The sequence below is a fragment of the Spermophilus citellus genome (genome assembly GCF_964194105.1).
Source record: "Spermophilus citellus genome assembly, chromosome: 2".
Taxonomy (NCBI): domain Eukaryota; kingdom Metazoa; phylum Chordata; class Mammalia; order Rodentia; family Sciuridae; genus Spermophilus; species Spermophilus citellus.
In genome coordinates this window covers 145,393,949-145,410,623 of record NC_138183.1, presented here as the reverse complement: position 1 = coordinate 145,410,623, position 16,675 = coordinate 145,393,949, and the positions used below count along the sequence as shown (strand labels likewise).

Genomic DNA, 16,675 nt, shown 5'->3' with positions numbered 1-16,675 from the left:
AGCAACTTAATGTGGCTTGGGGATAGAGGCCCTTGTGTTAAATTCCTAGAACCAAAAAAGAAAAAAAAAAAAAAAAGGAAAAGCCAAAACAAAAAACATAAGTACTTCAAGATATATGAATTGACAGGCAGGACAAATCACTGAGTTTGAGTAGCCAAGACACATTGCAGAAAACAGGTATAATCAGAGTAGGAGTTTGGAGAGGCATTACAAAGGAATTGAGAGGTGATCTGTGAATCAAGAGCTAATCTTGGCCCCCATTTCCTAAGGAGCTGAGGTATGGGAGGTGACTGAGCCATTGTGTTTTTCTCTCCCTTTGAGGAGAAGGGACTGAAGCAGAACCATCCAGATAGACAGACTCATTGAGTTCCCTGGCTTGGAACACCCATTCCCCACCCTGTTCTCCCACCAGTCATGACCATCACTCTAACCCGGCTGTCCTCTAAACAGAGTGAAAATAGGACCATGGTCCATCTGGGGCATGCATGTGTGAGACACACAGACTGCAAAAGAGGGACATGGGAACCAATACAGGAAAAAGGTTGCATGCAAGCCAGGGCTGGAACAGATTGTGAGGGAATGCTGCAGGGGTGAGGCCCAGTGTGGGGTGTCCTGGTAGAGTGGAGACACACCAACATTCCACGGAACATCTTCCCAGGTTGACCAAATATGTCCATAGTGAGGAATCTGAGAGCCAGAGCTGTCAATGTTATAATCATAGCTAGGCCACCTCACTCCCTGTCTCCTGTCCATCCTCTAGGAAAGATCACCTCTTGTGTTTTCCATTTAAGCTAAGAATGCCTCCTCTTCTCCCCAGAGTAAGAACTAATGCCCAGTCTCTTTTCTTCTCTGGCCTCTATTTATTCATGTTGGGGTTGGAATAGACCATCCCTAAGGTCTCACACTCTTGAACTTTATGCAATAGAGGTTGTTGCTTTCTTCTTTCCAGAGCATAGGCTAGGGAACTCAGGCTGACCCCACTCCCAGGAATCCCTGCCCTTGCTCCACCATCCAGACCTCACTTGGTAGTGACAGCCTATACCCAATAGAGGGAGCCAAGGCCTGCTTTCCTGCTCCCACCTACTCCTGGAAGCAACCTGTCCTCCCCTGCCCTGACCTGCCTAGGTGGTGCCAAGGTGATGGGGACAGTAAGTTCTTGGCTTTGGCCCTCCATTGCACCTCTCTGGGTGCATAGCATCACCCTGTGCTGTGGTGCTAGTACTCCTTGACATTTTTTCCCTTTTGAAAATATTTCTAATTTCTGTGGTTTTCTTGGTTTTCTTTTCAGTATGACAGACTTAACCTGATCAAAGTAAGATTTTTTTTTTTTTTTTTTTTTGGTCCCTAACTGCTACTAAATGTAGAGCTTGTAGTCCTCATCCACCCCAGCCCCACCTCCACCCCAATCCTGTCTCCAGGCTCTCTGAGCCTTGGCTCTGGAAGATGTTTTTGGATTTGGAGCAGGAGACCACCTTGAGGTGACTTGGGTCTATTTTGGGGGGCTTGGTGTACCTTCCAGTCTGTGCTCTTTAGCTGCCTTCTAGGAAAGGCAATGGAAACACCAAATGAGCCCTGATCAATTCCTGTCTCTGACAGCTCTCTTTTCCCTACTCCTCCTTCACCTTTTGGCCAAATTTGTGTATAAGCTAAAGGAACCCCACGTCCCCTTCCCTAGTTCTGCCCCTTCTTCCCCTCTGGTTCTGTCTTCCAAGTAGGGGTGTTCTAATGAGCTTACAAGGGAAGGCATCTGCCTTTCTCCCCTTCTCAATATCCCAGGCCGGCAACCTCCCTGATTTCCCTGTAATTGGCTCCTTTAGGACTTAGTCCCAGGAATACACAGCCATGAAGATGTAATTGACCTCCAAGAGGTTGGTCAAGCTCAGAAACTTGTGCCTGCTATGGATAGTCTCTGTGTCTAATGTGGATTTTGCTGGAGGCATAGGTCCTCATTTGCCTCAGAGGCAATCTCAGTGATGACAGATGAGAAGCTGATCAGAGTTAGCTGGTTAGGGGTGGAGCCAGGAGTCCTTGCTCTGGATGGTGTATTTCACCTTTCGAGTATTTAAGAATATCTGTTCTCATCTACCTTTTTCAAAAGAGCAAATATTAGACCCAAAGTTATCACAGAGCTAGTTAGAGATGAGACAAAAGGGGGTTTCTGGTTAAAGCTTTTTGTGATGCCTGAAACTCTTTGTTCCATACAGATTCAGAAGGGGCAGGAGTCTTGATGCCAGTGCATAGAAGGGGAATGTCTTTTCTTCTACATGGGACAGGAGGGAGGGCACCATGGAGAGGAATCCCAAAGAATCTGGGATCTCCTACCCCATACCCAAGTTCCAGTTGTCCTCTTTGCTCCTAGGGTCTTATACAAAGGCCAGGACAAGGAATGAGATAGCAGGTGCAGATGATAGGAACCTTTCTCATCTTCAAAGCAGAGGTCTGATGACCTGGTTTGGTATTAATGAAGTTCAAGGAAACTGTGAGGCAGTTGAGGCAGCAACTCCAAGAATGCACCTTCCTGATATTGGGAAGTGCATGCTGTGAACATCTGCACAGCCCCATGCTCTGTGGTCTCAAGTGTCAAGAGTCTCTGTGTGAGCACCCAGGAAGTAAGACATCCTGAGGCACAGATCAAGTTAGATGCAGCCTGCTTGTCCCATCCACCCTCCTCCAGACAAGGGAACCTTGACTAAAATGCTTTTTGGAGAGTTTTCGGGTCTAGGATTCCCATATAGCAATATCCCCTTGCATGATGAAATGGTTGTTCTTGAGTATCCAGATTTAGCCCTTTACCTTCTAAGGCCCCTGGATTGGCAGAGGGGATGATACTATGGTAGCAGTATGTGACTTCAGGATTAGGCCATGGATGGTGTTTTGGGGAATGACCATGGAGAGTCCCTTGCAGAGGGGAATTGAGAGCTAGCTTTGCCATCTGCCATCTTAGCCACAGTCTTGGCTAGTGAGGTTGGTGCGAGGGTGGAAACCAGGGACAGCACGTCCATGGCTAATCCTTTCTTGCCCCTCTCCAGAGCCTCTGCAGATTCATGTTACCTTCAAAATGTGTCTCCAGTTTCTTCTGATGGAATAGAAGGGTCTAGTGAGGGGAGATTGGTCCCTTGACTCTCTCATCATCATTGTGGTCATACTCACCAACACCCTGGTCCGGTCACCTTCACCCCACCAGACACATGCCCTACAGACAAGCTGAGACAGTGGCTGCCCTCTTAACACCAGGGGAGGGGATGAGGGCTGCTAATTATGCATAGGATCCGTACCTCTGGGTCAGGTTGAAGTTTTGACCTGGAGGTGAAGTTTCTGTCTATCATCCCACTGGGATGTATACAAATGAATTCTGTTGGTGGAGATGGGAAATAAGACGAGGCATAATCTAGTCATCCCTCTTTCCTTGGGAGAGTTTCAGATCCCATTCTTCCAGGGGACTGCAAATGGAGAACTTCTGACTTCTGGAGCTGGGGTGGAGTATGGTTTTGCTGATACTGAATTATAACACTTGGAGTTGGAAAGGACCTTTAGAAATTACACAAAGAACCCACAGTCATTCCACTGCTATTATCACTTACGTCATCAGCCAGTTGTTGAGATTATAAGAAGGAATTCACTCATCTGCTAACTGAGAGAATAGCTTGAAGGTGATTTCAGGCAGTCCCTTCTCTTCCCCTGTCACCGAAGTGTCCCACCCTGCCTTCTCTAGAGAAGCTGACTTGGAGCAGAAGGCTGGGTTGGTCTCCATCTGTACTTTGCTTCTGATCAGGGCCCATTGGGGACTGGGTCTCGGATGCCTCCAGAGCATCCCGCATCCCCATCAGAAGAAGCTGATGGGGCTCCGACTCCCTTCCAATTGAGCGCTAGCTGGTGCTGCCGCTGCCTGCCTCCCCAACCGCCCCAACCCGGTGGGGCTTCCAGCATGGACTGCTCCCTGGGCCTCCTTTCTGGAGCTGAGAAAGGAGGACCCCTCCTGAGCAGCAACATGGGAAGCATTCAGCTGCACTTGGATTCGTCCTCCCTGCCCACCCTCTGCTATCTATGTGTCCTTCCCTCTGGAGCCAGACTGGCCACTCCCCGCATCTCCTCCATGACTAATTTTACTTTTCTCTTTGATTTGTTTTTTCAGAAAAGCCAGAGTTGGTACAACGTAAGTATTCCTGTTTCTCTTCTTGTCGGGTCTATGGGGGGTGGGGTAGAGGTGGGCAGCTGGGAGGGGGAAGTGGGAGTGCTGTTTGGCTTCCCCATGGCCTTTCCCCCTAATCTGCTTCCTTCTTCCCCAGACCAAATAGAATAGTTTTCCTCTGTAGCAAGACAGGGCAGCCCTGGTGAGGGAGGATTTGATTCAGTGACACCAGGAGGGATGGTCTGGTTTATCCCCTGTGGTCTCCCAGAACTCTTGGATAAGCCCCTTCTGCATCCTAGAAGGGGAGAAGAGTCTGAGAGGACTGGGGCAGGGGTATGAACTTCAGGCCAAACTTTCCATCCTTAATAATTAAGACATCTTGGGGAAGATACAGCCCATAGGACTTTCCTTCAGGAACTGAGAGGCTGTCCTATGTAATGTAGTTTGGCTTCTGCCCCAAAGCATGCTCTTCCCAGAAGACATCCCCTGACCTTGGGTCTATGGTGAAGGTGTGATTAGGACCATTTCTTAAGTCACTCAGGGTGGCACTTCAACCATCCATCCACTTTTTTTCATATTGAGAAAGTGTTTGCAGAGTAAGCAGTCCTTGCAAAAGCCACATCCTCTTGGTCATATACACTGAGGTTTAGGACTTTGAACTCTTCCTCTGAAGAGCAGCTGACCAAGGTCTCTTAGCCAGCCTTTCTGGGGGAACTGGCTTGTTTCACCATGGCCTGGCTTCGTACCTCACCTTCCTTTCTCTGAGCCTACTGGCCTTCGTACTAGACTCTGGTCATGGGAATGCCATCTTTGGCCCCTCCTTACATGTGGTTTTGCTCCAGCAGGAGGTGTGAATGACAGATGGAGGGTAGAGAGAGTGGTCTCTGGGAGGGGCTTGGGTTTCATATGGGACTAGGTCCAAATCACACATGTGGGCTGCGTGTTTTCATACATGGCAGCAGTTCCTCAAAGTCAGGAACATGCCATCTCATTTTGTGACTCATTTTGTGTCAGGAACATGCCATCTCATTTTGTGGCCTGTCTTTCATGGGTGTTATTGATCGATCTGCAGGCCTCAGCCCCACCCAGCATCCCAAGTGGGCTTTGCTGATAGGAGGGAGTCAAGGGTTGAGATGACCTGGGGTGGGAGAAAAGCCACAACACTCATGCTTGCTTCTTCCCCTTGACCCATCAGGGAGTCACCTGGCCTCTGGCCTCAGGTCTCTCCAAACTGCTCAGAGCTCCTGTGATCGAGGATCCAGAAGCACCCTGTGTTGGGGAGGGGAAGAGGAGTGATAGCTGTGCTTTCTGGGAGCTGTCCCTGTCCCAGCTGTGGTCAGGACATCTTTTGCCCAAGAATTCCTTTTTGAGCAGCACTGCATGAAATAGAGCCCCCAAAGAGGAACAGAAAATACACACTTGCAGGCTTACTAGAGAATTAAAACACGCAAATTTGAACATTAAAGTCCTTTTTCTTGTTGCTGATATCCTCCTCTTATCTTTCTATTTCTCTCTTTTGTTGCTTTTTAGCTCAGTCCCTTCTGTTTTGTCTTGCTTTTCCCTTTCTTGTGTATTTCTCTGCTCTTTGCTCTCTGACCGCCTTTCTCCCATCTTTTTTTTTTTCTCCAGCTCTGGTTCCATCCTTCTGCCTGGCTTACTTTTTCTCCCTGATTCTAATAGCTTTTACTTTCTCTCTTCTACCCCTTTCACCTCTAAGTCTTTCTCCTTCAACCCCACATAGACTCAGTTTGGTGACAAGCTAGGAGGTGCTATCTCTTGGCTAGAGGATGGGTTGGGCCAGCTGCCCTCTGGGGTCCCGGAAGCCGAGGTTCCCCTGACTGTGGAGGAACCGAGCATGGCTGGAGCCCTAGTTCCTGGCTGATTCTACTTGCAACCAGAGACTTGCTGCAGCAGTGGAACTTCACTGACCCTTCCAGCCCTCCTCCAGGGTAACCAACCTGGGCGAAGCCCTCTGCCGTCTGTGTGGCTCTTTGTGACTGCCCTCCATAGGGCTGCTTTCTTCTTGGCCCTGCTGAATGTCTGCAGTAGAGTCCTGATGCAGGGTTCTACTGGTGCAGGCAGCAGAAAGGAATAAACATGAGGAGAGAAAGAGAAATAGCAGATAAACATTGAGAGGAAGAGGCAGAAGCTGAGAGGTGGCAAGTGGCCCCCAGTGGCCTAACTAAAGAGGTCAGGAGGCCTGACTGGGATTTACACAGTTGATCATCTCTTATTTCATTTTATTTCCATATTTCCTTCATATGTTTTCATCACCAGAGGTAGCACTTCTGGAAGGTAATCAGTTACTGCCATACTGGAAGGCCAGTAGAAAGCAGCACTGGAAATGGGCCTTTGGGACAGTACCCTCCGCCCCCAAGTAAGAACCTTGCTTTCTTCCTGAGGCCGAGGGTGACTCCCCAGCTTGGACTTTTCCACAGCTGGGCCTCTGTGGAGCAAGCAGAGTGCTGCCCGTTATACTCGCTAGATGTCCACCCTCGTAGGTCCTCTCCAATAGTGCCAGCATACTTACCCACGACACTGGCCCAAGCGTGGTTGTTTCCAGGCTGGAACAGCAAGCCCTGACCTGGTTGTTCCCAGAGTCACCTGAATCAATACATAGAAAGTCTCCTGGCACCTGCCATGCCCACACCTGTGCCCTGGGCTAGCTGGGCACCCTCTCTTTCAGTGCACACACATGGGCACTTGTGTTCAGATGTGCTGTCAGGGGAAGCTTCGGTTGAATACCCGCTGCTCCCCAGCACTGCCCTGTAGTAGCTCACTTACACTCCTTCAGGAGGCCCTGCCCTGCCTCTGTTTTTTGACCTGGCTTCTGTTTTTCTTCATCTCTCAGACCTCTTATCTGTCACCTGCAGTGCCCTGGGCTGGTTGGAATCTGACCTCCAGGGAGGACCCCATCTCCCCTTCTTAGTCTGCCCAGCAGTGTTTCTTCTAATCTTTTCCAGATACTACTGTCAGCTTTCCAACTGTCCTGATGCCTCAGACTCCATCATGGTACTTAGAAGTCCTTCAGGCTTTGTAATCCTGAGCCCTGGGGACAGTAGATACCCTTGGCCAATGAGAGAGAGAGGAGTGACAATCAGGGCTCAACAGAGTGCTGCCCATTGCCTGGGCATCCGAGGCCCGTTTGAGTGGTTTGAGTCTGATGTGAGAGGAAGCCCACCTACCACCTCCCCACCCACACTCCAGCCTCTACCTTCACCTGCCACTTGCCTGCAGAAGATGGAGCATTTTACTTCATATATTTAGCCAGGGAGGAGCTGTCATCACTAGGACAAACTACCTTGATCTAAAGAGTGGGTTACACAATGGACCTGGCTGGACCCTGGGATGCAAGGATTGGCTGAAGAGAGACAATATCAGGTCAGGGGTGGGGTTTGAAGAGCCTGCCTTGTACCACTGCCCTGAGGCCAGGTTACACTTGCTTCTTCTTTTCCTTCTTTACCACCCCAGTTTTATTCAGCAAAGTGTCTAGTTTAGGGGGTGAGGCATGGCCCCTGCAGAAATGAGGTAGAGATACAAGCAGAGACGGGGCTTTGCCTTCAGCAAAGAACCATGGGATGAGTTGAGGGTAACAAAGTCGGGACCAGAGTGGGCATGAATCTCAGGTGAGACAGGGTCACAGAGGTCTCTTGGCTGTGCCTCAGCTGGGCAGATAACACGCAACTCTACCTCATCTCACTACTGAGATGTTAGCCATCTCCATGGCAACCAGGACAGGAGCCTCATGCTAGGCAGAGACCTAGCATCCTAGTCACCTGCTGCTCCCGCATTAGGGATGCTGGCTTTCTGGAAGGGAGGAAGGGTCAGTGGCAATCCTGTGGAATGTCAAGCAGGTCTGGATGGCTCGGTTTGAATGCTAAAGAACAAAGCTTTATAGAAATGATATTCCAGGTATTGTGGTTAGAGGCAGTGGAGAAAGTAGGAGAGCTGAAAGGAGTCCTCCTGCCTTAGCCACCTAAGCCACTGGGATTATAGGCATGTGTCACTGTGCCCAGCATTTACAGATAACTTGAAGAGTCTTCCTGATCTCTTCTCCCCCTGACATCCCATCCTTAACTCTCTCCAGAGTTGTGTCACCTCTGCAGGTGAGACCCCTTTCCCAGCCCACCTCTTTCCCCACCCTTCTGCCTCGTACCCATCCCTGATGATCAGTCACCATTCCCTTTTGGTTGTCCCAATCTGGCTTTATCTGGCTTCTGCCTACCAGATTAGGTTGGAGCACCAGGATTTCCTTTGTGGATCTTAACTAGTTTCTCCGGGTTTGGGGGGGGGGGGCAGTATGTGAGGTGTTCTACCAGAATCCATTTGTTTTTCTCCTTAGTGCCCCACCTCCTCCTTCCTGCTGAACTCGGGAAGGGGGTACCATTTGGTCCCAGTACCTGATGTTTGCCATAGAGTTAATGTTTAGCCCAAGGTAATTCCTGGTGCTCAGTCTCCTGCCCTGCCCTGCCCAGCCCTTGGTGAATGGATAGAGGAAACCAAGACTGAGGCTTACTGAGACTCATCTCCCAGGGTGTTATCTCTCTGGGTGTGTACTTTTCCTATCTCACCTAAATAGTGGCTTGTATCAATGGCTTGTAATCAAATGTTTCCTGGGAATTATTTTAAGGATCCGAGACTTTTAGAACTATCTACCGCCTGTATCTTGGGATGTGGTGTGGCTCTGAAGAGAGGAAAATGGAATTGCTGCATTGAAAATGGAATTCATGGTGCTGAGGGTGGAACTGACATACAAGACAGAGAGAAGCTTGACAGTGCTGGAGAGACTGTGAGCAGGGACTAGGCTTTGAGAAGCCAGATGTGCAAGTCAGGGATCCCCATATGAGTAAGCATGTATGCACACAAAATGTATCGTTGATGGGAACAGTTAGAGAGGGGTATAAGGAATGCATTCATTTGGTAAATAAATTTTGAACCCCTGCTACTGAAACACATCATGTTGACTTCTGTGGAAGCCATGAAGCTGTTTGAAGCATGGATCCTTCCTGGGGGAGATGGAAGTCCAATGAAGTAGGTTACCTGGCACCATGAATGGCAGCCTTCAGTGGGTGTCTGTTGAGAGGGAGGCAGAGGGGATTGTTAGGAGATGATTTGGGGGAGATTTACCGGGGTCAACCCAGATTACTCTTGATTAACATCTGTGGGTCTAGGACTCAGGAGTCTGTTTTCTTTAATATGTTCACTGGATGATTTTTAAATATTGCTGAAGTTTGAGTACTACTGTAGTACCAAACTCCTAGGGCTCCTAGGACAAAGGCACTCTGTCCTTCCTCAGGAACAGGCCCAAGACCCTCCTGGTAAGGTGGCCTAGTTGGGGAGGGTGAGGGAGCTGCCCCAATCTGCGTCTCTGCAGTCCCACTGTCTCAGGCCTGTTTGAGTGCCCCTGTCTGGAGGCTTTCTTGCCCCTATTGGCCTAGCTCCCATTCTTCTCTATATTTGGCTGCCCCCTCTGACAAGGGGCCAAATTCTCTGCACTTAGCATTGCTCCTTTGCCCTCAAGGCCTGAGCAGCTGTCTGCGAATCCACTTGGCCTCCATCCCTCCCTCCTATTAATGCTGAAGGTGGGGCAGGGTCTTTGGAAAGGAACGAGGTGCCTCATCCAGACCCCAAAGCTGTTGACCTCAACTTCCCCAGGCTATCTGCCCAACTTCTTCCAGGCTAGCACATGTGAGACTCACTAGATCTGTTATTAAATCCCAAGTCACCAGCAGCAGTTACAGGGCAGTTGGTACATGGATGGGCCAGCAAAGGGAGAGTGTGTCCCTAAGAAGTCCCTGGCTGTCTGAGTCTCAAATTTCAGATTTCATCATAAGAGTAGTGCCCTTAGCACCTCCCCTGCCTCTCCCCCCACTTGGAGCCCTGGCCAGCAACTTTCCATTGCAGGAAACATCTGCTGGGGAGGCCAGGCTGGGCCAGGGGTTACTGCAGGACATTGGCCAGGACCATCACCCAGATCCTGTAACTTGAAGCATGTGCAGGGCTCTGGCCCTTCCCGCCCACCACCCTGCCTCCCTCCCTCCTGCCACGGTGATTCTTAACAAAGAAGTTGTTTGCTGTCCAGCTAAAAGGAGCGGGGTCTAAAGGGAAAAGGGGTGTGTTGCAGGGGTGGGGAGGAGAGCAGGCTGCTGCTGACTGGTGGCCGCTCTGCCTGGGTGAGGGATGTGAGTCATAGCAGCCCCAGCCTACCCTGGGTAGATTGCACGTTGATTAACGTGCCACTCTGTGGGACAGATCGAGACCAGGGAGCTGAGCCTTCAAGTGGCTCTCCGGAGCTTCCCACCAACTATGAGTCACTTGGCTGTGTGTGAGTAGCTGGACCTCTGGACCTGGCCGTGAGGCATTCTATTCCTGGGAGGTTTGCCTGTCCACCCGGGGCCTGCCCTCGAGAACCCTCAGCCAGCACTATCTGCCTGCTGTGTCTGCATCTTCAGGCCTCTGATGGACTCTTGGGGGTGACTGCACTGATCAAGGAGGTGCTTGACCACAGCCCCTCTGGGCTACCTGAGCCTGAAGACCTGCCAACAAGGACAGAGCAGAGCCCAGCTGTGGGTCACTGGTCATCCAGCCTGTCCCAAGAGCTATGCTGATCACATCCTCTCACTTGTGAAGCTTTTCACAGCTCTGGGAGAGAAAAGGACATTGGCTGGGGTCACACAGACCCTCTGTCCAAAAGCCAGAGGTCATCCTTCTGCAATTCAGTCCCAGTGAGGCCACTTGTTTTCGTCCTGTGGGGACAGTTGGGAGTCAGAGCCAAGGAGCTGGGCTCCACTGGCAGAGGGAGCTGTGGAAGAGTGTTGCGATGGAATCTTTGATGGAGTCTGGGGTTCTCTGGAGCCTCCTGTTGGAGCAGGAAAGCCCGACGTTATGGTGGTCCTCAAGGAGATTTCTCGATGAACCTGCTGGTGCTGGACACTGTTGCTTGCATGGATCTGAGGAAGTCCCAGCCGTGAGTGTGTGACCTGATTTCTCTCTGTGACCAGTTTTTGCACCCTCACATGCCCCACTTGGCTTTGCCCCCCAAGGGCCCCAGATTTGACAACTCTTGAACCAAACTTCTTCAGCCATTTAAATAGGCGAGCCATGCCTCACCTTTGGAGGAGATTGCTTTAGGAGTGCCTGGGGTGGGAGGTAGAGGGCCAGGGTCCCCTGGCTTCAAGACAGCATGTGGTTGCAGGCCAACCATGCCCACCTAACGTGTCTCAGCACTTTGGGTTGCAGTGGGGAGAGGCTGGCCACTCGCACTGATCGAGAGCCTGGTAGAATAAGGATATCTCTGTGCAAATATGGAGTAAATCTTTAGAAGACTCGCTTGCCCCCTCTCAACCACTACAGCTTTGTTCCAAGCAGAAGAGAGGAGTAGCACTCTTGATCTGCCTGTGTTTGGGAGATTGTGGCCAGACTCCTGCACTTCCATCTCTATAGATGTCTGGGCTCTCACTGGATATAAGAGAAATAGGGGGGAGAGGGCAACATGGAAGAAAACCTAGAAACAGGAGAACTTCCAGGCATCTGTTTCCTCATCAGGATGTCTCATTATGTTCAGTTTCACCTGAAAGGGTTTGTGGCCACTGATAGGTCACTCCTCAGTCTGATCCTGGAAGGCTGGTGGGGCTGTAGAGCAGGTGAACATCTCATCTTGAGAGATTGGGCTATTGTGGATGGCTCTTGTTTCCTTCTTGGCACAAGAACAGGGCTCGGCCTCTTTGTACCTCACTTTTGTTCAGTATAAGGTAGGATAATAAAAACCACCTTGTGGTCAGATGCAGTGATGCATGTGATGGGCTGAGTCTGTGCTTGTTATATGGTAACAGCTCTTTCCGTGTCAGGTTTACTGCAGTTCTAGAAGGCTAGTTAGACAGGAGGGGACCATACTGGTGACCAGGTAGTAAAGCAAGAGTTTCCAATGTGTGGACTCTGTTCCAAGAGGCCGGGGGCCATGTGGGTTAGATGACTCAGTGCCAGCCTGGAACTAATACAAAGACCAGAAGATTATTGTATCTGAGGTCTTTTTTGGCCATAGAAGTCATAGGCTTCTTGATGTCAACCTGCAATTGTCCTGATTCAATCCTGATTCAAACACATGGCAGGTGGTTTTGAAAGTTGGGGTTCTATGAACACATGCCATTGTTTGGGGGGAAGTTAACAGGGCACACATTATTGCAAGTGGAGCTCATTCTGTAAATAAGCCAAGAACAAAGGCTGAAAATTTAATTAACTGGACAAAGTAGTTAGAAATACTTTTTTCCTCCCCTGTACTTTCCTGTGTTCATCTCCCCCAAACCTCTCCAAACTAAAGGCATGTCATTTTCTCTCCCCGTATCTTCCTGAAAGCTCCTCTTTCTTTAGTACAAAGACCATTTGTCCACAGCTCAGGTAGGCAGTGCAGCATGTAGATGTCAGCAGACCCCAGCTTTGGTTCCCTCATGATCCATTTAGCTCTGTAGAAAACACCCAAAACGAGCAGTTGAAAGGTTGTTCCCTCACCACCACAGCTTTATGCAGCAGATTCCCAGGGAAGTGGGTGAAAAAGTGAAAAAGGCCAAGACCCATGTGTCACCACCAGCAGGACGATCCGTCCTCAGGCACGAGCTCCTGGCTGAGGGTCAATAGTATTTTTTTTTCCTGCATAAATAGGTCAATGCATTGCCGGGTGGAGTGCAAATGTCCTTCTGTGTAGTTTATGTTTCATCGTTGGGTGTCCTTTGTCTTTGGGTACTTACATTTTTTTGTTTGTATTTATTTAGTTTTAAGATTGTTAAGAGTTCCTCTATTTATTCACCTGGCTCATCTCTAAGGAGGACTTGCTAAGGCAGTCCATGGGTTTGAGCCTGTACCAAGGCCCCTGTGAAAATGAGGTGGGCACAGGGGGCATCTAGTGGCCCAGGTGGTGGTAGGGCACAGGGCAGGGCCAGAGATGCAAAGCATGTTGCAGGGTCAGATTCTCTGCGCTTGTTTTCCCTACCAGGTCCCTGCTTCTCATCTGGCCTCCTAGGGCTTATGTGATAACAGAGTCCCCATTTTTTAGTCTTGTCACGGGGCCAGTGGTCATGTGGACAGGGGCAGGGGGCTTCTCTCTGGCCTTAGTTTCTTCACTGGTACTGTAGGTGTTGGTGGATCATCTTGTAAAGATGGGAAGGGAATTTGGTGCCTTGTGTGCTGGATATGCTTTTAAATCCTCTATACCATGTGCTTTTTTAGGCACTGGTTTTATGATCTTTTTTAAAAGCACTCTTACAATTTTTTTTTTTCTAAGTCATGTCTTTCACACGCATCCAGGTTCTCACTGTGTTAGTTATAACAGCAACTTCTGAAAGGTGTGCTCCCCATCCTGTCCCAAGTCCTGCTGGGTGCTGATTTGTCTCCTGAGGCCCCTGCTTTACTCTCTCAGTGGTTCTACCAGCTGGCAGAAAGCAGAGCACCAACAGCTGGCATGGTGGGCTTCAGGAAGCAACCTGCAGGTGTCCCTTCTTCCTTTGTCTTCTTGGGACATAAGTGGGCCCTGGCTTTATTTTTTGATATTTTTCTCACTGATGGATGCTGGACACACAGTTTTGCAGGATCCGGTTCTCTGCACTGTTGTTCCATGCCATGCGCCCTTTCCTGAGCTGGCTTTCTAGGGCCTCTAGGGTAGCAGAGCCTTACCTTTACCTATTTAACAGAAGCAAGTGCTCCTCTAACCCACAGAAACTGAGTACTTTTCACTAACCATGGCCACTGTTATGCAGGTGTTAAGCCCCACTTACAAGCAGAGAAATGAAGACTTCAGAAAGCTCTTTAAGCAACTTCCAGACACGGAGCGCCTCATTGTTGGTGAGCTGGGAACCCTGGGAGGGGCCAGGCAGAAGTCTGGGAGTTGTAGAGATAGCACCCAGACTGCTTCTGGCTAGAGGCTGAGAGCCTACCCAAGTGAGCTTGTATATCTGGAGAGAGCATGTCAGAACACTGGCCCTGGCTGGCAGGGCTCTGGGCTGAGCACCCAGTTTATGGCAAGAGCCCAACCTATAGGAAGTACCTGGAACACTTACCTCTGTAGATGATCAAGCAGTGGAAGGGATTGGCATGGTCATCGGTGGTGGAAAAGGAATTGAATTTTATTGACCTCCTTATCCCTAGCTTTCCTGGCCCCCTCTGCTGTCACATTCATCCTGCCTCTAGGCAGTAGCGTATTTTACCACCTCCATGTTTCTGATCATGAGATGCCTGGGTCTTCTTGGCTGCTAGTTTCAGTGTCTCACACACCGAGTCACCGTAGGCGATTTGGTTCCCCTAGTGCTGGTGGGAGCGATGACAGGTCTACAGTTTGCTAAAAATGCTTCCTGCCTCTGAGCTTCCTCTTGTCCTGCTTCCTACCACAGATTACTCATGTGCACTCCAAAGAGACATTCTTCTTCAGGGCCGACTCTACCTCTCAGAAAATTGGATCTGCTTCTACAGCAACATCTTCCGCTGGGAAACTCTGGTAAAGATCTAGGACTCAGGCTAGGGGTATAGTTTAGTGGTAGAGCACTTGCCTAGCATGTGCAAGGCAACGTGGTTTGATTCCCAGTACTGGGAAAGAAGAAAGAAAAGACCTGGGACTTGCTCCCTTGGGCTGTCTTCTTGGCCAGGGCTGAGCAATTTGCCCTCACTTCCCTCCTTTGCCTGACTTTGTGTTCTCTTCAAACCTTTGCATAGTTTACAAAAACACATGACAGAGTCTTAAAGGATATCCATTCGTGTATGAGTCCCAGTAGTGGGGTCTCCTCTGCCATATATTTCCCTCCCACCTTTTGGATGTGGAAGAGGGCAAAAAGAGCATTTACTTTTGGCGAATGCAGTTATTTAGTGCGAGTTAACTGCAGAGGGAGGCATAGTAGACAGGGCATTGACCTTGGGGCTCAAAAGACTTGGCCTGCATGTTTTCTGGGTTCTGCAGTTAATTAGCTGTAGGATGATAGGCCAGTCCTTTCCTTCCCTCATTCTTATAAAATAGAGAAAGATTAAGTGGATGATTTTTATTGTTCTATCCAGCACCTATGTTCAGTGTTTCTTTAAGTGGAAAAACCTTTGCAGTATCACCGCATATTTAGCAGACTAGAAATGAGAAAGAAAGAAAAAAAATCTTCCTAGACCAAGAATCAAGATATCCATGACTGTAGACAAGGCTTAGTCTTTACCTCGCTATGTGGCCACTGTGACAGAAGGGGGTAAACCAGATGATCTCAAAGGTGGTCCCTTCCAGGATTAGAAATATGTGAGCCATGATCTGATTTCCTCCGTCTGCATTGATGCTGCCCCACTCTACCTAATTCTTTGTTGCCTCCTCTTGTTGTCCATCCTCTGTCCCTGCGGGGGTGTCAGCTGACAGTCCGTTTGAAAGATATCTGCTCCATGACAAAAGAAAAAACAGCTCGCCTCATCCCCAATGCTATCCAAGTTTGCACTGATTCAGAAAAGGTAAGTGCAGCCAAATTCTGGCCTTTCTCCCCGCCCACCCTGCACCCTTCACACCCTACTTTCCCTACTCCTGTATTTCTGCCCTTAAATTGCATTAATCTGAAGGCTAGGAGGATTGGGGCAAAAGGCCATGAGGGAGAAGCAAACTCCCAGAGCGACTCTTGGCATGGCATGGACTGGGTGGCTAGAGGCTGAGTAGGGGGAGAGGGGCCTGGTGCAGCACTGAATGTGGAGCCAGAGGACCTGAATGTGGGCCCCATGACTGTAGGCGCTAGGTAACCTCTCTGAGCCTGTTTCCTCATGTGTGAAATTGACCCAGTATCCAAACCGAGCATTGAAATAACATCACATATTTGAAAACATTAAGTTGTAAAGCACTACACAAACTGGAAGTAGGTCTGATAGGAAATGGGTTGTCCTTATCAGTATGAGGAGAATGTGGTAGATAAAATTTAGGATAGGAAAATCAGTGATCTTTGACCTTTAAGCAGAACTTGAAGGCAAAGAGATCCAAAGCTAAGGGTGGGCTAGGTTTCTGTGGAAGACAGTCTACAATTCCCATGACTCAAGACAGTTCAGTGGCAAGAGCCACGAATGTGTGGAATCAGCTGGCCTTTGGTTCAAATTCTCTTTCTGGCACTAACCATCTTTGTGATCATGGAGGCTGCTAACCTCATCAGCCTGGCATTAATTGTTAGCACTTTTATTCATTGTCCAAGGTTTTTTGTATGGCTTGTACAAAATAGCATTTGTCAAGCACTGAGTAGGTAGGTACACAGTAAAATTTAGTTTTCCACTGCTTGCTTCCTGCTTATTGTAAAAGATCTTCATTAATGGGTTAGCTCTCTGGGAGCAGGATCCGTTTCTGTTCTGTGTCTGTTGTACCTTAAACATAGAATAGTGCCTAGCTCCACAAATATTCAAATAGTAGTTGAATGAATTAGAAGTGTTAGTGAGTCCGTGGCTGTGTGTAATCCTTCCATTTAGGTTAGTTGCCAGCTAAGTTCTTACCCAGTTCCAGTAGGTGGGTAAAGGAATTTTGGGTAATGAGGATTGAACCCAAAGGTGTCTTACCAATGAGCTATATCC

General features: G+C 49.2%; 1 protein-coding gene across 13 annotated transcripts in view; it reads left to right on the top strand.

Annotated features, from left to right (window-relative positions):
• The window catches only part of GRAMD1B (GRAM domain containing 1B), a 180,447-nt gene that overhangs the window by 137,473 nt on the left and 26,299 nt on the right, over positions 1-16,675 (top strand). For 11 of the 13 annotated variants that reach the window (XM_081278473.1, XM_081278472.1, XM_081278465.1 and 8 more), the window contains 4 exons: positions 4,133-4,153; positions 13,876-13,960; positions 14,506-14,609; positions 15,491-15,586. In XM_081278473.1, coding sequence (XP_081134599.1) covers positions 4,133-4,153; positions 13,876-13,960; positions 14,506-14,609; positions 15,491-15,586 — 306 coding nt within the window. Of the gene's footprint in view, positions 1-4,132; positions 4,154-10,251; positions 11,097-13,875; positions 13,961-14,505; positions 14,610-15,490; positions 15,587-16,675 lie in introns of those variants that run through there. The other 2 variants (XM_081278478.1, XM_081278469.1) reach the window with 2 other exon arrangements.